General features: G+C 38.0%; 1 protein-coding gene across 2 annotated transcripts in view; it reads right to left on the reverse strand.

Moving 5' to 3' along the window:
• CDH2 (cadherin 2) overlaps window positions 1–22,758 on the reverse strand; it is a 114,423-nt gene that overhangs the window by 33,568 nt on the left and 58,097 nt on the right. For both annotated transcript variants that reach the window (XM_066330291.1, XM_066330298.1), the window contains exons 3-5: window positions 3,843–4,069; window positions 1,877–2,023; window positions 670–825 (exon numbers count right to left, since the gene is read on the reverse strand). In XM_066330291.1, coding sequence (XP_066186388.1) covers window positions 670–825; window positions 1,877–2,023; window positions 3,843–4,069 — 530 coding nt within the window. The remainder of the gene's footprint in view (window positions 1–669; window positions 826–1,876; window positions 2,024–3,842; window positions 4,070–22,758) is intronic.

Here is a 22,758-nt window from a genome sequence, read left to right on the forward strand (position 1 = left end):
GGCACAAGGCAAGGAGTGTCTTAATCCACAACAGGCTGGAAAACTCTCTCCAGCAGTCGGGTGATTTCAGCAGTTTCCCAAAAGCACAGCAAACTTTAGTTCACAGCCTGCTCTCCCCCTCTTCCTTGAAGTTTTCCTTTTCCACTGGTACTGGAATCTGTGGTCTACTTTGTCAATTTCTTTAGAGCAAAGAATATCATTTTCATAAGCTGACAGGCCTAATTTACAATTCTATTAAAATGCTTAGATTTGCCCCTAAAATAAAAATTGGTACGTTATTCTTCCCATCCATTTCTCAAATCACAGCTGCTGCAATTCTAATAGCAGTCACATCCTAATTTAAGTTGCTGAATTAAAAATAAACTTTTGGAAAGTATACAGTTCAGTGGAGACTGTGATCAATGGCCTGTACTTGAAATATAAGCCACAATATCCATATTTCAATCTTTTAAAATTACTTTATCTAAATACATTTAATCACTGTTTACGTATGTTAATGTATTTAAGCTGCTTAAATATAGTAAGAGTTAGCCTTATTAAGTACAATAAATACAAATCTGCTACAAATCATATCTCATACAAAACTAAATGCTGGCTGCTCAAGTCATGTTTGAAGCAGATGTTCGTCTTCAATTTGATAATCTGATTTATGGTAAATTAAACTCTTACATGAAAAGAAGCAATCTGCTCCCGGTCTAAAGGCTTTGTCACCGACAGCTGTCCTGAGATGGGGTTGATGATGAAGATGCCTGTGGGAGGCTGGTCAGCTCCTGGGCCAGTCACACTGTACCGTAGAGAAAGGCTTTTATCACGATCAGACCTGATCTGTGTGTCAGAAAAGATGAAGTTTGCATTAGCTACAAACAAGCACAGGATGGGACTGCTGTTGAGAGGAACAGCAGCTCTATTTATTTTCTCTTTGCTCCTTAAGCTGCACTTGCAGAAGTAACTCTTCTGGAAATGCTGCCAAGTTGGTATAAAGTTTGAAGTTTTCAACAGCATTCTGTTAGAAACTGGTCAAAGGAAATTCAGAAAGGTAAAATTATCCCTGTTTTTTAGAATGAAAATGATTGGTGTTAAACAAAAACAAGCAAGTACTTTTACCTTAAGTAGAATTGTTTAGATCTTGGAGAAAACATATAGTATCATAAAATTACACATGAAATTAAAAGTCTGGTTTGTGCTTTGTCCCTTCTCCTATACTTCCCAGCCCAAAGCTACAGGCTCTCTTACCACTGCAGGCCGGCTCTTTGGAAACTCGGCATTATTGATAAAGACTGAACTATTTTCATCGTCCAAGGAAACAACTGAAGGGCAGTGCTGTCTGTGAGGAGCAGCTGACTCACCAGCACACACATGAAACAGAACAGAGTGAAACTGTGTCCTATCAGCTTGGGCTAACGTTCTGCCAAGTTCCAACAAATTGATCATGACCAGCCAGTACCATGGTTGGAAGCCAGCCCAGAAGAGGTGCTTGGCTCCTTGCAGTGGCCTCTTCTGGGCAGCAGAGTCTGTGGAACAGCTGCTCTCCTCACCCCACCAGATCCCATTTCCTCTGGTCTCCTGGTGCACTCTGCTTCCTGCTCACTCCCACACCATTTCCCAGGCAGAGAACCCCAGTGCAGGAGACTGGAGGTACCCCTTAACACACTTTGCACCCAAAACAAGGTCACCTTCCACCAGTACAGATGCACAGGACCAAGTTAAACCCCAGGAAATTAGATGCATCCCAGCATGCAATGCAGAGGTAGCAATAAGAAATCAGCCCCAAAGACTCTTATAAATGTCTGGACGATGAACAAGACATCATTTACACAAAATCTCTTCAAGAGCTCTCTGAGGGACACTGAAACCACACTTCTATTAACTTCCTTACCCTAACTAATTCCTGAGGAAAAGGTCCTTTGGAATTTTCTGGTAGGTTGATTGGAGGAATAACCCAGTCTCTCTTCTGCCTCTTCAAAGGGCTGCTATGCTTGTATTGTTGCCATGGAAATATGATTTCTTCAATTTTCCTTTGGTCCTTTCCCAGGTACAAGATAAAATTAAGCACATGTTAGAAGGAGAATAACTAGCAGACATTATAAAGTAGCTCAGGTACAATTACATAATTGACTGAAAGGCTGTCTTCCCTCTGTGTTCATCGAACTGTTTTATTTGCATTCACAGTGCAGTTTGAAAATAACCAGTATCATTTACAACTGCACTGCAAAATTGTAAGAACCCTTTTTTTCCTTACTTAACTAGGAAGAGAAAGGGAATTATAAACCATTTATAACATGGCACTAATGTGTAAACTATCTGGTACTTTCTGAGAAGTAGTTAATATTTTGCAGAATTTAAAAGTATGCCTTTACATATTTCTCATTAGCTAGAGCTTCAGTTCAGGTAATGTGCTACTGTACACTAAATTTAGATCTGGGTGTGCTATAATGTAATTTGAGTTCCAAGACAAGTTTAATGCATACTGGTAAGGAATGTCTCAAATATTTATGACCCTATTAAATCCCATAGAATTAATGCTGTAATTATTTTAAACCTATGTCAGCCATGATGGATGCAGTAGATGACCCACTTTACACACTGGGCATTAATCTCTGCTGGGTGTCAACATTCCCTTCCTATTCCTTTCTATATCTGCGGTCATTTCATCCTTTGGCTGACAGCACACACAGCTAGCTTGCTTAAGGTTGCAAACCAGGTGACAAAAACATTTTCCAAATCTTTTAAAAGAAGAACTTCTATTTCAATCTAAGCGATTATGTCACAAAGTATGAACAGACGCCCAACTGAAGGCCAGATTCTACTGTTCTACATTCTGTTGATGGTAAGGATACCTGAATAGTGTCTTTGGAATAAACAGGGCATGCTCTGGCACATCTAAGCATCTGCTCTTTTACTATGCTTCCATGAACAAAATAACTGTATTTCCATTGCTGAAAACATGCCTTAGCAGATTTAACACAATCACCAAGTAAGCAAACAAACAACTGATGATTACACAGCAGTGGTCTCCAGTGTGTTCTCAGGAAAAACGTATTGCATAACCACATTACCTATTTTAACATTATGCTTAAATCTTTAATGTATACCTATTAGAGGTATGTTAATCTACAAATACATTTTGTTCTTTTCCTGTAAACTAAGCACTTCTCCTTCACTAAGGAGAAAGCAAGACACAGCAGGCAACAGGTAATATAATAGAAAACCTAATACACTTTTCTAAAGTAAATACATTGCTAACTGCATATTGCTATGTCTGATTTTTGTTACAGTACATGGCTTATCTGATGGCAGCTTCCAGCAGAGGGAGACTATCTTCCTTACCAAGCAGTGCTGGAATCATGAATAATTTACAATCTCCAATTTGATTATGACGGGACAAGACAAAGCCAATATTCCCTGCCAGAAGTGCTTTCCTACTTACTGCTGTAAATCTACAGCTCCCATCTAATAAATGTGACTGATGCATTCTATCACAGATTTGTTTATTTTGCGGTTATATTTAACTGCTTGAATAAATACTATAATACTTTCAAGCAATTTAAAAATAAAGAAATGGCTGTGTGAGACTTAAATTCAGGTATAAATCTCAGGCTATACAAACAAAAAGCTCAAACACAAAGAATCCTATATAAAGCAGGCGTATCCTTCCATGCCTTAGCAAAATTACAGAATAAAACACTATCAAAGCTCCTTCTAAAGCTCCAGCTTTGCATGCACTAGGTGTCCATTAATAAGCTGGTTCATGGAGAGGTGCGTGACAGGCAAAATTAAAGCCCTATTTTTAGGCCTCTTTGTGGAGGTACATTTATACAGGCTGCATTTAGCTCTTGTTTTACCTTTTCTGAAGCCTCTGTGAAGGCTGGTTCAGGGGTTAGCTTCACTCTCATTTGCCACTCTTGCTGGGTTTCCTTGTCTTGAGCAGACACGACAAACTCTGTGGGCTCTGCTGAAAGCTGAAAGCTTCGCTCTGCGTAGACCACACCATCTTCACCTACTCTGAAATCTTCTGGCTCACTGCTACCAAAATGTATTTTTTTGTTTCCATCACAGCTTTGAAACCTCACTGTAAAACAGACATAAAATGACAAACAAACAACAACAAAAAAAAAATTGAAAAAGCGTCCCACTTGAATTCACACTGACATCAAATGCACTAAGAACAAACTCAAAAGCAGAGAGACTTAACTTGCTGCTGCTATTATCACATGCAATTACGAGTACTTGTACTTTACCCATCAGTCCATGCTATGTAACACTGATAGTCTTCTGTGGACCTCTAGGCAGAGATTTTAACCCTAGACAGGAACAACCTCCCTCCTACAAATCTACCCCACCACCAGAAGAAGAAAAACGTCTCCTTCCATGTCCTGTGGTACATTTCAGTTGGTTGCCAGTTGATGGCTGTGGGGATTTACATCTCAAGCTCCACAAAGATCCAGTCAAACTTGAAAACACTCAAAAATTTCGTTACACAGCAACCAGAACTGCAAACACAACTGTGCTCCCAGCACCTTCTCTACCAGTGGGGGTAAGGCAGAAACCCTAAAATATGTTAAAAAAATAACATTCTGTGCCCACATCAGCCTGTGATTCAGCTGTGCCATTTCAGGAAGATTACTTATGAGCTCAGAGAATGAGTTCTCTTGTCCCTCACTGACAAGATGGAGGAGGCAGTAAATACCTCACAGAGAAAACCTAAGTTAAAGATCTTGAGTTTTTGGTTTGGTTTTTGTGTTTGTTTGTTTGGGTTTTCTTTTTTGGTTTTTTGGGGGTTTTTTTTTAAGCTGTATTATGTACCACATGTGTCCCTTTATCTACTTAGGAATTACTTATTCTTGTTTAATTCTCTCCCTCGTTCCTTTTGTTGTGTCTGAAAGACACACACTGGAACAAGATATCAGTAAAACTGAATGTAGAGATAATGATGTGCTGTGCACAAAACAGAACTGGTAACAGGTTACTGCCTTCTCTACCCAATTTTCTTCACCACCACTTATCTTCTGGGTTACTGCAAATAATAGTAAGTGAAAAAATAAAAGTGTGCTTTTATAACCAATGATCGCTCTTTAATGTTTCCAAAGCATTATGAAATATTTTGATTGTATGGGCAATAGAAGTGCAAAATAACATTATGAAGGCTGTGCTGAAATCCACATAGTGAAGATGAAGATGAAATGAGGCTTTATGCCTCATTTCAGTTATTGCACTTTTTATATTGTGCTAAACCATGCACAAACTATTTAGCTTCAAAACCTAAAGGTCCCTCTCAAGAAAAATCACTACTAAATGTCATGCATCATATGCTTTCTTCTGTAATGCACTGTTTTCAGGAAGGTACTAATAATCATACTTTCTTGTATTTGAATTTTAAGGACCGAGCTGATGTTCAGATGACAGACTAAATTTCTTTTCTTATTGCACCCTTTCAGTTATCCAGAATCTTGCATTTGCCCTCTCCTGACAGAAAAGACTGTAATTTAACAGGGTTCCTCAGATAATAAAAGAAGACAACACACAGCACTACTCTAAATAAATGATACAGTATTAGCCTTCTAAATTTTAATCTTGCTGAACTGGGCAGGCATACTGCTCTTTCCAGACAGATCCCAGAGTTGGAAGGTCTTTTCCTGTGGAAAGCCAGCCTCACCTTGGGGAGAAGAGCATGCCATGTCCACAAAGCACTGAGCCCTAAAACAACAAATCTGCCTGGGTAAAAGGCTGAAGCCTCACCAGCAGGGCTGCTCCTGTGATCCTCCTTGGAGAGATTACCTCTGGTCTTCCTCATAAGTAGAGAGAGTGCTTTTCTAAAATTCTAATAAATACTCAGCCTCTTGCAGAAGTTTCCATACACTTAAGTAACTCCTACCTGCTTTTCTAGGTAGGTAAAGTCTTACCTCCCTAAATTACTTCCCTCCCTATAATCGACAGGGTACAGGTCTGCAGAATCTGAAGATGACAGATGTTTGCTCTTCACATGAGAGGAGAAAACTGACAGGCAGAATGTCCAGTTCCCAGATTTTACCCATCCCATTGACCTCCTGCTTTTTTCAACATGGGCCTTGCAGTTTGAGTCAGCTCACTACAGCACTACGTTGAAATGCAACAGCCAAATGAGAACATGCATGACTCTAAGCCAAGAATATAAAACTACAACTTAAAGCAACTACTTCAGTATGTTGAAATATTAACTGCAGTCCTAATTGTGAAATTCTGTAACTCTGAATTGGAATTCAGAGCTGGGTAGACTGTATTGCCCAGCACAAAAATAAAAAGATGTCCAAGAGCTTACTCCAAAGTCATTACATTTAATGATATAAGAATTTAATGACTGGACTATTCAACAGTGCTATTTGTAATTGGTTACAGAGGCACAGATGACCCAGATCCAAAGCATGGAGGAAGCTGGGCATCCTTGAAATGCCACCACTGTTCACAAACAAACCCCTCAGTTCACCTAAGTCAAAAACCACAAAAGACAAAAAACAAAAAAAGACCAGCCAGCAACATAACCTATAGCTCTGTGCCTCTGCTAATCTCTCATCTCAGCTACAACTGCTCTCAAAATCTGTTTTTCAAAAGTGTCTTGACCAAAAGGACAAACAGCAAAGCCAGCTCTACGTCCGGCTCTTCGCAGATTTACCTCTGAAAAGTACTAGAGTGGGAAAGAGAATAAATATTAATCTAAACTTTGATCATTACTGCTTCTCCAATAGGTGAAAGCTAAAATGAATATTTGTCATTATGGTCCGAAAGACCAAGATATCATAACAGTATTTCACAAAAGATTATTTATTAACTATTGCACAGTAACAGAAAATATTCGAATTTTAGATATTCAAATTCATAAAGAAGAAGATTTCTTTCCCTTATCTCCTTACATATAGACTCCAGTAGCACAAAAATAAAACAAAAACCCCCACCCTGCTAGCCACTTCATTGATATTCTTCCCCCGGGCGACTGTGTATTATGAAATTCAATGAAAATCCCTTCCTCTGACAGCATCCTGGTAAAAACATATAAAATTGTCAATGTGAGAATTATTCTCCCTTTGCAAGGAGCACACATTAACGAATTATGGTCAAGTATAACCATCTATAATTAAATTCCCTTGACATAGTACAGGTTGTGCAGTAGCTACTCTCCCCCCAACCACATGGTTATCAGTCTTGTAAATTCGATTTAGATCACTTTGCTCCATTTTTCAGTGTTCAACTACTATGAACAAAGAGTGATTTTTGACAGTAGGTTTTTAGGCAAAGGGGTTTTTTTGCAAAAATGCTACAGGAAATGTTCTTTTTTACTGTGAATAATGACTGCTTATGCAACCATGTTCTTTTCTAAAAACCACAGGAAAGGGAGGCATGCTTTCCACAAGTCACTTTATGTTGACAGATCAGTCACAGATTTTTTTTCCATTTAAAAAAAGGTTAACTAGATATACTCTTCAGAATCTTAGTCGCTTTATATGCAATAGAAAGAGTAATCAAGTATCTGCTTTTACTGCTTTTTAATAACACTGCACAAGGATTTATAAAAGCAGGGTTTTTAAAAAGAAGAAAAGAAGAAAATTTGTATTTAGTATTAGCATGATAATTATTAAATATACTTTAAGACAAAAGACCGTTATTATCCTGATTTGAGTCTTGTCTTAAAAACAAGGCAAGTATATTCTATTAAATAAAGAATAAAAGAGGACCTCTGAGACGACAACATTGTAAAATTAAAGTCTACAGCTCCATGATATTAAAGGAAGCTTTCAATTTAACACTCTTGCATAGAAGTAATTACAACATATGCATACATGTGTCGTGCACAAAACGTTAAGAGCTAGACATGCAAATTCATTTAAAGTGCATTAGAGATCACCACCACTCATACTCAGGTCTAATGAGATGAATGATTCATAGTATCTATAAAATACAGCTACTCATGTTGGTGTGCACTCTTTGACAACCTGCTTCTGCTCTTTTTGTCCTAGGCAAATAATATCAGAATTACTTGATTCAAACAAGGACTGAGCAAAAAAAATTGACGTTAATAACATAGTCCATTGTACAATATTTCATGATGATATTATTGTGCAACACAGAATACTGATACAGAATTTTCACTATGTGTTTTGACCTCTTTTTATGACTGAGCTTGCCATTTGGATTTTCTGCACTTAGAAAATTTTCAATTCACATCTAGTGTGCTTCCTTCTGTAAATCTGTTGGAACGCTGCTCCTCTTGAATGCTCTTCTCAGTGCTTAAGCATCAACCTCAAGGCAAAGGCTCACTTAGTAGACATCATGGAAAACTGTAATAAATGCCAAGTGCTAACACCACATGTACTTCAGCAACACAGTTAAGAGCGTGCATCATAAAACAGAAAACCTATAGCTATTTAATACACTTGGGATCGTTTTGCAGCAGACAAAATAAATAGAATAAGAAAGTATCTTAGGTACACCCACCTATTAGATACCACTTTTACCTTTGACAGATTGAGCAACTATATGGAAACATTCTGCTTGAACTGTGTAGATATCTGCATACTTAATATCTGAACGCTCTCCAAGAACATTCTGTATTTAACAAATCTTTATTTCTTGTAAGGCAGAAGCAGGAGAAAACTACATGAGAAACCCCATATAATATCCTCCCTTGCCCCCTTTTACTTTATAAATTAGTAATTTATTCATACTGGTTACTTCTGTATCTGTAAGATGATCTGTTAGTCCTACTGACATAGTGCACATGCTCATGTTTCAGTTCATGGCTTGTTGGAGTGGCATGTGTAATGCCCATGAGACACCCTTTACTATAATTATAAATGACATTCAAAAGAACTGGGTTTTTTGACAACCTGGCAAACTGTTATAATCAAAAAGAACTAAAGTACATTCTAACTTGCCTTTTCAACACCACCTTAAATTTAGTCTGATTTTAGAACTTACTGAAACCAAGCTGATATATTATTAAATATTATTTCATATTTGATTTTCTGATATATGGGTTGTCTACATCAGCCAGAAAAACGTTGTTTGCATCTGTAAACCAAGAAAATTAGCTACGGAAATTACTGAGTCAAAAAGATAAGAAATCTAATCAGGTTATTTTAGACAATGACATTTCCCTACCTGTAGTATAATTCCATTTGTCATCATATCCTTTTGAGATATTTCCATATACCAGTGTTGTTTCTAAAAGTTTCTTCTCGTCTTTTTTTTTTAATCCCTTCTTCTTCTCTGCTTTTATATTTCTGACCTGTAGTTTATCCCATACTCCAGACCGTCCAAAAATCTCAAAGCACTACTTATTTTGAGCCTTGCTTGAGTAACCAAGCTGTGCCACTTGAAAGCCGGCTGTCAAAAGACAGCTACTTACCAAAGCCTGCTAATTCAATAATTGCTTTTGAAAACCTGTGCCTTGCGCTGAGCACTGTGTTCTGCCACCCCAGCCCACTTGGAGTAGAGGGCTGCTTCAGCAGATCACGCAAGCCCAACTGGAGTTTTGCCACTTACTAAGGGCCAAATATGGCCATTTGCTTCTAAATCCTATTTACACTCGTCTTCAACATCCTTACAACCTGGTTCCACGGGTAAGCCTGGTTATGAAGCTCTCAAGTGGTGAGGAAGTGTCACATCAGAAGGTTTCACCTGAGGTAAAACTGAGCGTGTATTTAAGCTATTTACCAACTTTAGGTGTTTCATGATCTGACTGATAGCAGCTTAACTTCCCACTTTTCCATGCTGAACAGTTTGCTTGTCTATTCAGTTAGGAAAAAAATAATTAAAAGGAATAGTGATTCGCAAGAATTAGGGTTAATTCATACTGTACACTTTTTTTCATTAATCGAAAGCAGTTTGAGTGATCTGCAGCAGGCATTAGGTAAAATCTAGTACTAATATATGGCTTTACTCTGGGAAATTAGGATGTTAAGTAGTCTGCTGTACAAAAACCCTAAATTTTTACAGAAGTTGTATATTATGCTGATAAAAATAATTTGTACCGGTTACCAACAATGATTCAATGCTATTCTCACTCCTGCCCCATTCCCGAGACTGTTAGTGCTAAATAGATAAATATGTACGTTTCCTAAAATAACATACTTCCAAAGCAATCTGGCAGTCTACTTGACAGAAGAACACTGGACATAAATCTCCCTATTTCTGCAACATGTTCTTTTTTATTTTTAATTTGTACAATTACTGTGGAAGTTTTTAATTTAAACTATTTTGTTGCAAGGTATAACTGGGAAATCTTACAGCGGCTTCCTACATTCATGAGGACTGCCTCCTTACGAACACTAATAATTCAAACATTAAGGTCTATTTTTAAAGTATTTTCTTTCACAGGTAGCTATCACCAGACTGCCTAATTCTTGCATTCACAGGGAAAGACTCACACAGTTCTTTAATAAAATGCCATCTAGTTTCCAGTTCCCATAATCCTCTTTGTTTACAGAACAAAGTCGTAACAGGCATGCCAGAATGAAAATGGGGATAATGTTCTTTCTATTCGACAGAAATGCCTCTGCAGCTTTTCAGTACGGGAATACCAGCCATCAGCAAAACACAGGACTGGTATCTCAAACAGAGTCCAAATTATATCTGATTCACTGACCCTTTTCAGTCCTTGCCTCTACCACTCACTGGCACAAAGATCTGTGCTTTCACACCCCTTTTGTCTTTATTTTAGAGAAAAATAAAATGTAGAAAAAGAGAATAATCATCTTCAAGAGGGAAAGTACTTGTATTTTGACAAATGCCTTTGTTTTAAAACACAAAAAGGTTTCTTTCCATTTTCCTCCACTCTGTATTGTTTAAGGCAGTTTCACTACAGATAAGCCTATAGGCCCCTGCAGAGTTCTGCACCAGCTTTTTTTCTAAAAGATGCTAGCTGAAAGAAAACTCAGTAATAAATGTCATTTCTGTACTCTGGAGTATGCAATGCACCTTTAATACTTTTCCAAGTATACCATTCTACACAGTAATAAAAAGAAGGATTAAACACTAATCTCTTATACCCATAATGCATCAACTGACTACACCTGCTAAAATCCAATTTGGTAATTAAAAAATGTATCTACTGAACAGTCAAACCAGGAGACTAAAGGTACTGTCTCTGCAGATAGCTAGCAGAAAATGGTTTCAAAATTGAGGCACTTAACACAAACCTATTTTTACCTCTATTCATTTTTATGTGACCTTAAGCAGTGCAAGAAACAAATACCTACAATTACAGTGCAGCAATTAAAGGGCAGTTTTTGTGCTAAGGTAACGACTTAAATATCTAGTAAAAAACTGGATAAGCTGCTTTGCCTTTTATTCTATCTTTAGAAAATGCCCAAAAAGTTAGCTCTTTTTTTTTTTCTTTTTTTTTTTTTCTCCCCCCCCTCACTAGCAATACGGAAAGTGTGAACAGAGAATAGATGCTTTTACATATTCTCTATGCTAACTGTTCTTGGCCTGAAGTCCTTTTAAGCTTCAGGTTTCAAGTTTTTTTCTTAGCTATTCTCTCTTTCTTCATTATTGTTCCTTCTCCCTGCCTTTCCAGGTGTTCTGTTTTCTAGTTTCTTTAAACTTGTTTTATTCCCTGATGCTCCCATTGTTCTTGTCCCCTCGTTCAACTGTGCTCCTGGCAGAGGTCCTGAAGTGTGGAAGCATTGCTAATTTCAGGCTACAGCTTAGGCTTGGAGAACACCTAGGCAGAAAGATCATCTGAGGCTGTCTTTACAAAAATAAACAAATTAACTAACAAACTAAATACCCAGGCTCCTAGAGTTTCCGTAAAAAGCCAGAACGTGCTGAAATATCAAATGAGTGCACACTTTCAAATGAGCTGATGATCTATTTTATAAATTCAACCGGTCAGCAGTTTTAAACAGTGGCTTAAGCCCCCACACTAAAAGGGGTTTAGGAACAACAACAGAACATAGGAGAGAAGCATGTATCACTTTTAGGCAATATATCACTTCTTACCATGAACAGAAATACAGTAAAATAAAATTACGCATTTTTCTCATTAAATTACAGGACTGTTCAGGCAGAACTGAGTGTTGTATTTGCACTGCATTAAACAAAAAATCCCAGCACTGACAAAATGGCAGCACTCCTCTCAATAATCCTGCCTCCCATTAAAAAAAAGCTTTGAAGCAGATGTCCCAAATCTTCATATTTTGTATTCTGCTGCCTACCCCAGGATACCACCTGTTTCTTGAGATCACATTTTGCAGTTCCTCCCATGTGGCTATGGATGCTTCAAGGGGAAAGGGAACAACTCTCCCTAAACTTGTTCTTCAGCTTCAAAAACGAGCACACATTTGAATGCAATGACCCTCCACAAACACCAATACAGATTTTCCTCTGCTTCCTTCCTTCCTCTGTCTGGTCTGCCTAACATCGGTGGCTTTTGTCACTCTCCCACGTGCCACTCCTCTGGGCATGCTAAGGTCTAATTTTCCAAAGCTGCAATTATTCTTTACGACTTTTAAAAGGTCCTTAGTCATACTGTAGTTACTGTGGCAGCTCTATGGGCCACTTCTTTGCTAAAAGATGAAGGCTGTTATCCTCTGGGGGGAAACCTGGAGAATCTTCCAGCCAACAGAGCTGGACATGGACACAAGTGCACTAGCATCCCCACAGCAAACAGCAGGCACAGCTGATCTCAGAGCAGAACCACCCTGTAACACAGGGATGATGCTCATTTCCTTAGCAAACAGATAATGGTGAATAAATACCCCGCTGGAACACTGTGCTTTTGTATTAAACAAGGGCAAGAAACCTGCCAGTTGCCAAAGGGGGTGGAAGAGACAGCAGAGACAGCCCAGCAGTATTTACACTGATGTGGTTAGATAGCAATAAAAATCATAAATCCCATGGATTATGGTATCACTGGATCATGTCCAGTAGGCCTCAGGCAGAAAACCAGTTGGCATGGCAGCTTAATAGTATCTAGTCAGACCTAAGGTTTTCATCATTATTATTCTCAAAAAGAGATATCTGACATTAAAATTCAGAAAAAGCGCTTGGCGACTGGTGTAGGCTAGTACAGAGTATTTCACAGCCAGGCCACAGTAGTGCTGCTCGTAACAAAGCAAAGGATTCAAAAAGTTCTATGTCTATCCTATTTTGAGAGAGTACCTGTGGGTGAAAGTAACCACTAAATGGGTATTCACTCCCTCTGTGTATTGCTTTCAACATTTAAAACAGCTAAGGTGACATGCTAATTAAATGATTATCATTAAAGAGGGGGAAATATCAAGAGAACTATCAGGAAAATGCCTGATTTCACATATTTTAAGATTATTATTTGGGTTTTTCATAGAATCTTGTTACAGCATCTCTCTGAATACACATCACATTCCCCCTTGATCCAACATATGTGTGCAGATGGTCTAAAAACAAATGAAGAACCACTAGTATTAGAATCAGATTTCACTAGAAATATGTAGGAAATTACCTGACACTGCAGACTATGGAAGCTCAGCTAAAACACTGTAACATCATAGGGAAACCTTAATGATGTCATCAGTCCACACAGTGGAGCAAAGAGTAATCAGTACATACATTATGTATTTTTCGTCGCCAGCTAAAATAAGTACAATGATCAGGAAAAAACATCCAGTGCTGGAATGTGTTCTAGTATTCTGTTATATTCTAGTATTCTCTTCAGGAATACTGACTGGCACTTAGTGAAGTTCACAAATTATTATTAGTTATTTTAATCTTCTTGGTTGACTACCTAAATAATTTTCTCAATGAAATGAAAACCACCCATCCTTTCTAAGGTCACCAAGTATCAAGAGCACAAAAGGAAAAACAAAAGAGGGAGGAGAAACTCGGACTATGCTGCAGACACACAACCTCAGACTAGAGTCTTATCAAATGGTTTTTTAATTTCACGTAAGGCCTATCTGACTCTAGGTAAATTAGAGAAAGAGTGGCTGCAAGCAGAAGCAGCACTGCTGCTTCATGTTTGACTGCACCATACAGCACAAACTCATTAAAAGGACCAACAAGAGGTTACTTGTGTACATGTGACACAATGTAAGTCAACATTTAAGTGATGCTGCTTTCCTTCTAGATCTTTTACTGTTCTTTGAATATCTTGTCTGGGGATTACAAAATTACAAAGCTCAGATAATCCCCTCAAATTCAAATTGACAGCAATAGAATCAACAGAAATAAAAGAGGCGTTACAGCAGGAAAAAAACCCCACTGATTAAAAAAACGTTTTCTTCGCAAAATGCAGACAAGCGTGACAGCAGCACAACATGGTACTAGGATTAATATAGGAAGGGGGAAAAGAAAATAAATCCTTGGATACAATTTGCAGACAAATGAGAGAAATACAGACAGACTTCATTCAACAGGGAACTTTCAGTACTGCAAAATTAAGACATACTTCAGAATTCTATGCCAAAGCAATGCCGTGCAAATTTATGCAATTTATTCCAGGTGGAAAGAGAAGAGACAGACCTGGCTGAACAGACTCTTGTCTTACAATAAGGATTCAGTCGAGTCACAGAAGAACAGAGGAGAAAATGAACGATCTTCTGATACATTTGAAGATAGTCTTCCTATGACAAATGCAGCTTTTTTTTTTTTTTTTTTTTTTTTTTTTTGTGTCTAGACTTTCCTGTGGGCCTTGTGAGCACAAAACACAAGACACTTGACATTTAAATTGTGTTAGATTGGAATAATGCCCGAAAATAGCAGGGGCTTGACTGATTGAACTAGAACTGAAAATTCTACTTTTAGCAAAGCCTAAGGATGAGAGCAGGGTATTACCTTTCTGAACCCCTTTGCTGGATTGAACAGTTACATGAGCTTTGAGACCAAAGATTACAGTTATAAATATCTCAGTGAAAACCCCACATGTGATAATGGCTCCTAGAGGGAATCATTAGGATTCATTTCTGGATGTGGCAATTAACCTATTACTGTCTGAGTCAAAGACTATTTTGCTGTGAAGCACTGAGCTATGGCATGCTACACAGTCTTGATTTTTCAATTATTAGTCACAACCTTCTAAGTTTCTTAATAAAGATTACACAGCAACACCCTCCAAATGCCCAGACTGCATCCCAAGTGTCTGGGAATTATTTCTCCTGCAACTGGTATAACAAGACTGATCCCTGACTAGGAGTCCTAGGTACACGATGAAAATTGGTAACTTCTAACATTTATATGAATCAAATATAATACAAATACCTGAACAACAGAAACACTCAGTAACTTGCAGAATCAATCCATCATAAAAATGGAACTACATCTTCCTTCAGAAACCCAAGTACTGTGTTATTCCAACAGAAAGGCATGCCTTGCTTTGCTTACCAGAATACTAAACATTCATTTCCAAAAGAGATCTGAATGGAAAAGCCCCATTGTAATAAACATTTTAACATTTCAATGGCTATTTCAGCTGCCATCTGTATTCCTCCCAATTTTCCTCAAATGTCTGAATTCCTCAAAAAGACACCTGTGGCATTCACTCACAAGAACAAACATCTCTTTTCACTTCCTCTTCCCAAAAACAATGCCAGTTTGCAAAGGGAATAAAGAAAGGCACGCTACGCTTTGCTGTATACCTCAGAAAACACTATCCAATGTGTTCTACAGTAATGACTGCTGATCCAGAGATATTTTTCCTTAGGATAAGCATTACCATGAACATCTTGTGCAAAGATCACTGAAATGCTGTACTTTGATGGCTAATATAAGCAGATTCATGATCTATCTAAAAGACTGTTAAAGTTACTCATGGCAAAATTCTTTGCTTTCTTAGTGCATGATGCACAGTTCCTCTCTAATACTATACTCCAGATGTGTCTTTGTATGCATGTGAATATGCTTTTGGTCCATAAACGCAATAGTGTCACCAACAGGGAGAACACAAAGTCATTCTGTGAAACAGCATACTGAGTTTCTGTTGAAACAAAACTGCAGAGCATGAAATAGCAACCTGTCATCAGATGCTGGGAGTCTGACATTCATCAGTAGCAGATAAAAACCTGCTCTCTCCTCTCACCTCTGAGGGAACCGACAGCCCTCTCTCTGCATGCAGGTGTGGCCAGTCTGCATCCAAGGGCAAGGACAGGAGTCTCTGCAGCGCTATTTAGGACTTATTTCACGAGTGTTTAGTGCTGTGTTCTAAGAAGTTTTTTTTTAAAAAACAAACTAACAAAACTACACCAAACAAAGCAAAAAAAAAAACCCCTACCAAAACAAAAACCCATCCCAAAACCACAAACTAATCCAACACAAAAAGCTACGAAACAAACCATCCCCTTGCACATGCACACCCTGAAAAAAAAGCCTGAAAGCTAAACTGGTTCTATTAATTTCAAGTAATTTTAGTGCAGGTATTCTCCACGACTTTGTACTTTCTATTAAAAGGTGCACATTGTAATTGAAAGATAGATTAATATTCACATCATCCTACCCCATTTTATAGTAAAGGTGAGGAATTCAGTTATCCTCAGGAGAAGGCTCCCAAGAAACGCAGCCTGAGAGCCAGCAAGCACAGGCTCGGTACCTTACCAAAAGGCACTGTCCACAATATGTGGCATCAGGTTTTCATCTTTTGTTTGGACAGGCTGCTCGCAGTCCCTGTACTGCAGACCTCCCTGCCAGTGCAAGGAGTCTACATGGCTGGTGTAACACTTTGATGAAGCAATCAGACAGGTTAGCAAGCAACATAATCCATTTGATCAGCCCATCTCAGCTGAGCACTTGGAGTCCAGAACAACTCTTACTAGTTAGACAATGCCCACAATAAATGAGTGATGTGTTATTTTGATTTGCCTCTCAGGGTTCAAGATCGTGGTATCTAAAGCTCACCTTCCCATAAGAAAGGGATTTCTGCAAACTAAAAGCAGCCTCTCCCACAGCAGGAGGAAGCAGCAAGTGAAAGGGAACAGATCTGACCTTACAATAAACATCTGAGCTACATTTTAAAATACTGGCACTGAAATGTTATTACTTTGCTTTGATATGCTGCCAAGGGAAAGGAAAGAGCCACTGAAAACTGAACTTCATTTTGAAGTCCAGTCCATTTTTCAATAATTCTTGTGGTACTGTGGACATAACTTAAGAATGTTACAAAAGCCAACATACTATGATGTAATAAAATAGTAACATTCATGTGAAGGTCTTAACAGATTCACGCTTAGTAGTGTCATAAATCAAAAAAATATCAAAGAACATACACATGATGCCACAAATGAAATACACATGGTACCCTGGGTACGGAGAAAGGCATTTGGGGGAAATTAACAAGATTTTTGGCTCACAAACACACAACACGGCTGTTGTTCTTTATTAGAAGTCAAAAATATAAAAATTTCACTACAGTCTGGATTTTTTTGTTTTGTAAATGCAGAGATGTCCCTTTTAATGTACATCTGTAGGCATTTTGTACACTATAGTCATAACTTACAGATTTTCAAAATAAATGGTACAACCAATATACATGGTGTTTTCTTAAACTCCTTTATTGCTGGGTATCTCCAATATACAACTCAAAAATTTTTTTTTGAGGACCAAGGTAACAAGAGGAACTTAAATTTGTGATATTTTAGTCACGGAACTGTGATTTATCTGTGCTACTCTCAACAAGTCCCCATGACAAAAATCAGTAACTGCGTTCAATCTGTCTTCAAATCACATTCAACTGACTCATGTCTCTCTATGCTACATAACTCTGTTTTTACAGTAGTTTACCTCCACATCCAACAGATTTCTGCACTTTTTTTTTGCCAAGTATTGCAATGTAACTTGTTTTGGTATTAATTAATATCTTCAATACAGCTTGACCCCGTCATGTCTTTTCTTAGCCTACCTTCTCACATATGACACAACTCCATCCTCTGCCTTCACATTTTTCGGCTACATATTTTTGAGAGGTGTTTGCCATAAAATGCGACCATGTTTTTCAGGGTAGTACTGTTGCCACATACGTGTTTGTTCTATCATTCTCCCAAATGGGAAAGACGGAGAGAGTAAAAAAAGTCTCTAAAGGTAGCAGACCCGATGCTCTTCCAAAATCTTGACGCAGGGTGGCAGAGCCAAGACAAACAGCAGCATCCTAAGCAAAAGCATCTCCCTCACCTGAGAAAGTTAACTCAGAATTTATTTTTTTTTAGGGGACAACAGCATTGGACCCATCACTTCTTACCATTATTCTGTCAAATACTGACAGAAGGTACACAGGTACATGCATTCTCCCTATACAACTACAGATGCTGTTATCTAATGATGGATGAAGAACAAACACAATTCATTCTGTATTTACACAAAAATCAGAAACAATTCTTAAGTTACTTCTAAAAAGCAGGCAAGACCTAAGTTCAGAAGACTTCCACAAAGGAATCAGAAAAGAGCCCAAAAGTCTGTAAAGAAAAATTTGAAAGTCATACTGAAGTAATTAAAAAATGAATGAGGGAACACAACACTACTTTGAAAACAGTGTCCTGAAAAGCCACCACTTAAACTATGAACCTAAATCTTTGTTGTTTTATTTAGGAAAAAAAAAAAAAAAAAAAAAAAAAAAAAAAAAAAAAAAAAAAAAAAAAAGGAAAAAAGAAAAAGAATATGATTCACGTCAAAGTTTTCTCCCCTGTCAAAGAGAACCATTCTTTCTTTGCAGTCTCATCAGGTCAAAAGCACAGGTGACTTGTGATTTTCACTGATCTGAAGGAAAAACTCGATGTTTAAGATCAAAAAAGCTATCTAATTTCTCTATATAAAAATGGAAAGGATGCATCTTTTCCGAAGAATGTCTGCTTAGTCACTTTTTATTTTTTAAATACTTGCTAATATTTGATACTTTTCTTCACTGTGGTCATCACTTGCAGCTGCAGAAGGCCGAGATTTGACACTTCTTTTATTAAAGTAAAAAGGTGGCTTTATCCTTTTTTTTTTTTCATCTGAGTCAGAAACATATTTAGAAGGTTTGGTCAACAAATGTACAGAAATTTGAATTAGAGAACCAGCTCATCAGAGCTAAACCCAGTTGTGATACTGCTTAAAGCTGTGTGGTTAATTATTACTGTTTCCCCAAATTAAATTTACCAAGTTTTTAAAAGGTGCATTTAGGTTTCCTGATATAGTACTTTACTACATTTACTGGACCAATAGTCAAGTCTGCATTTCTCATCTGCTCATAAACATTACGCACCTACAGTAATGGTTTGACTACTTCCTTTTCTTACCATAGATAATAAATTCAAATAAAAGCAACACCTAAACTTTTGAAGGGCTTCAAATGCAACTACTATAAAACATGATCTAAGGCAAATAAAACCATGCAACAAAGGAGGCAGGGAATGAGCCTATCCCTTGTCACTATGAATGCTGCTTTACTGGGTAACCCCAAGGAACATCACTCCCAGGTCAAACAGGAGGAGGTTCCCTGCAGATGGAGGTGGAGAGGTAAGAGGGGCGTAGGATCTACTGCTACCAGTGCCACAACTGAGCTGGGCGGTTTTACACTGCACAGGGAAAGCACCATCTGAGCCCACACACAAGCAGTTTCTGCTCCTCCTAGAACTGCTATAAACCTGTCTTTTTAGGCAAGAGAAGCCATCTCAGTCTCTGCTCAGATGAGGAATTTATGCCCTGACCCACAAACACAGAGCTCAGGAACACAACGTGAACCACCACCCAAATGCTGTAGCCCTGAGTTTTCCAGTGACGCTGCTGTAGGCACAGCTGTGCCATGCAGGCGGGACAAGGGGTCACACAGGTCAGCAAAATATTAAGGGCAGCAAATTGTTTAGTGACTATCTTGTTTACTGGCTTTTGACTAGAAAGGGTGGCAATCCTTTCCAGCTTGCCTTGGGCAGTGAGAGCTACAAAAATGTTTGTATACTTGATGGCTGTCCAGAGAAATCGGCAGGGTCTTAGATCTATTTCTTTATCAAGTCTGCCAAATTCCATGCTACATGTGGTGGCACACTTTTTTTTTTCCTCTCTTTCCTCCCTTCCCAATAATACATAACATGTCCAGCAAGAGTGCTAAGCATGCCAGTTCAAAAGCAAACAGGAAGCAGGCAAACAAATTCCTCCAAACTACTTAGCAAGCTGTTTTAGCAAAGGTTTACAAATGGAGCAAGAATTTGCCCTTGCCTTCTTAGCAAACCACAATGCCACAGAGATTCCTTGTGAGAAAAATCTCTCTCAGGAGAAAGACTTTCATGGTAGGTTGAAGGAAGCAATATATGGCTGAAAAATAATTTTATTTACAGCTAGGCAAAAGTTAAGGGACAGAGCCCACTAGCAGGCATTTCTCATGATAAAAACAAAAGCATGGATTTGTAAAGTTTATTTGTGGGCCGCTGTGTAGTTTATGCTGTATCACTAGTACATGTAAAATAAGAAATTGTAACACCGGTGGTGATGATAGGGAATAATTTCATACTAACCTGACATAATCAGTTATCTTTCCCCCTAAACTTTAGCTAGAAGAAGATGCAATTTTTTGTCAAAACTCCTAGAATGGAAGTAGATTGTAAATTTTTACATTCATAGAAGGTAACTTCAGCTAATGCTGATCCATTCACAGAGAAATTATCCACATTTCAAATGAAAACATTAAACATGAAACACTGAAATATTAAAAATTTAACAGATTATGAATTGTGATTATTAAATGCAATATAGAATGGTAACGCAGAGAAAAGTGTGTTGACTTACAGATTATTTTGATAGCACAGTAGATTAATTATAGTTTCAAGTTCTTCATTATTACATAACTCAATGCCCACATCAGTCAACTTACTGAAAACACTACACACACGAAACAAATTATTTATGGTGCAACTGAAAAACTAAAGGATGGCAGCGACATTAGTAATGAATGTGAATTTAGTGAATTTAAGCAAGACCTGAAAAGCCTGAACCAACCAGACATAGCCTGTTAATATAGTAAGACCAATCATATCAACCGTAAGTTCTTTCAAGTCTTTATAAAATTTAAGTCTCCACAAAAATATTTTAAAAGTCATGCATCTTCCCACCCTCTCCAATTTCTAGGTATTATTTACTCTGCTCTGTTAAAACTCTCAGATGATGTCTACTGGAAATGTAATTTCATGCTGTTTTGAAAAAAAAAAAAAAAAAACCAAAACCAACCAAAACCCCTCACCAACCAAAACAACAACAACAACAAAAAAACCACCTCAAAGACTCAAAGCAATAAAGTAATCTTGGTATTATTTATTCTTGCTTTAAATTAGGCAGGAAAGAAAAAAAAAACACAAACAGACCGCCACAGAAAAATGCATGAGTCTTCACTTGTGATTTCATTTGAAAGCTGAACAAAAAAATCTTCCTGAACATGCATCTCAAATTTATATTTAATAAACAAACAAAATCCCAACAACCAAAGATAACCTTTTCCAGAGTAGTCACTGTGTTTGCAAAGTGGTAAAGTGAAACAAGCAGATACCAGAAAACTCTCTGTACTATACATTGGTATTGATGTGGGGAGGTTTGGTGTGCAGTAGAACTGCAAGACTGCATCCTAGGGAAATCAAAAGGAGCTCCAACACAGTTTCTGATGTCTGGAATCTTACCAGCTAATGGAGGATTTGCTCCTGTGGCTTTTCCTAAAATTTCTGATGACTAACAGAAAAAGGGGAGGAGGAGGTTGTGTGTGTGGGAATCAAGGCTGCCAAAGGATGAAGAGCTTTGGCAGTCTCCTCCTCCTTTATTCCATATCCTCCTGCCCCTCAATTTGACTGAGACCTGGTAAAAAAAAACGGAGGAAATGTTTCTAAACAGAGCGGTAAGGGAATACATGACTGGTCTCACCAACTGCACGCAGGCAAGCGAGAATGCTTCTGCCAAGTTAGGTATGGCCCTGGTCACAGGCACCACAGCTTGCTCTCATTCATTCTGTTGCAGACTATACCTCCATCAATACTATCTTACTCACATAGTCCTTTCTTACTGTCTACAGGCAAGTCTTTGCTCACCCTTTTCAAGTACACCAATACCGTGCTTGCAGAAATCAATTTTATCTCTAAGATACTGGATTCTGACATACAAATAAAATTACAGCCCACAATAAACACTATTAAAGATGATGCATCCATTTAAAGATTTCCCAACGTATATAAATGTTATCTATCTAGATGTTTATCTCTGTATTTTTATAGTACATTATCTATAGATTTTTTACAATACATTGAGGCTTCCAAGAAAACAGAACTGTCACTACTCAGGCTGGAATTTGCTATGAGAGAATTTTATTTCTTTTTCTTTTGCCTAAGCACGTGGGTCTCAGATATTCTGGAAAGTGATAGCAATAGTTGCTTAACTGTAAGAGTTAAGCATATGCTTAACTACCTTGACAAAGGCCAATGGCAGGGAAGGGGTGGTGTTCTTGATTGTGGCAGCTGTAATCCACAAATAATTACATTATCTTTAACTACTCTTCACTTCAGCCGGAAGAAACACGCCTTGGGTCCTGCTTCTCCTAGACAACTGTACGGAAACGGAACAATGGTAATTCCCAAAGCCCCCGACCTCATGGAACCGTATTTCATTAACCAGTTTTCTCTAAGCAAGTGGCAGAGAAGTACATTACACTGATGGGGACACAGAGGCCACAGATCTGGGGCAGCTGAACACAGGGAAAGGAGTAGGATGATGTTGCTTAGCGGACACATACCATGAATGAGCACTCGCCTCCTCCCCCCAAGTCTGCAAGTTCGCAGATCTGCAAGCTGACAAGACAACTATACAGAAATCAAAAAA

This window comes from Sylvia atricapilla, chromosome 1 (assembly GCF_009819655.1).
Source record: "Sylvia atricapilla isolate bSylAtr1 chromosome 1, bSylAtr1.pri, whole genome shotgun sequence".
NCBI lineage: Eukaryota > Metazoa > Chordata > Aves > Passeriformes > Sylviidae > Sylvia > Sylvia atricapilla.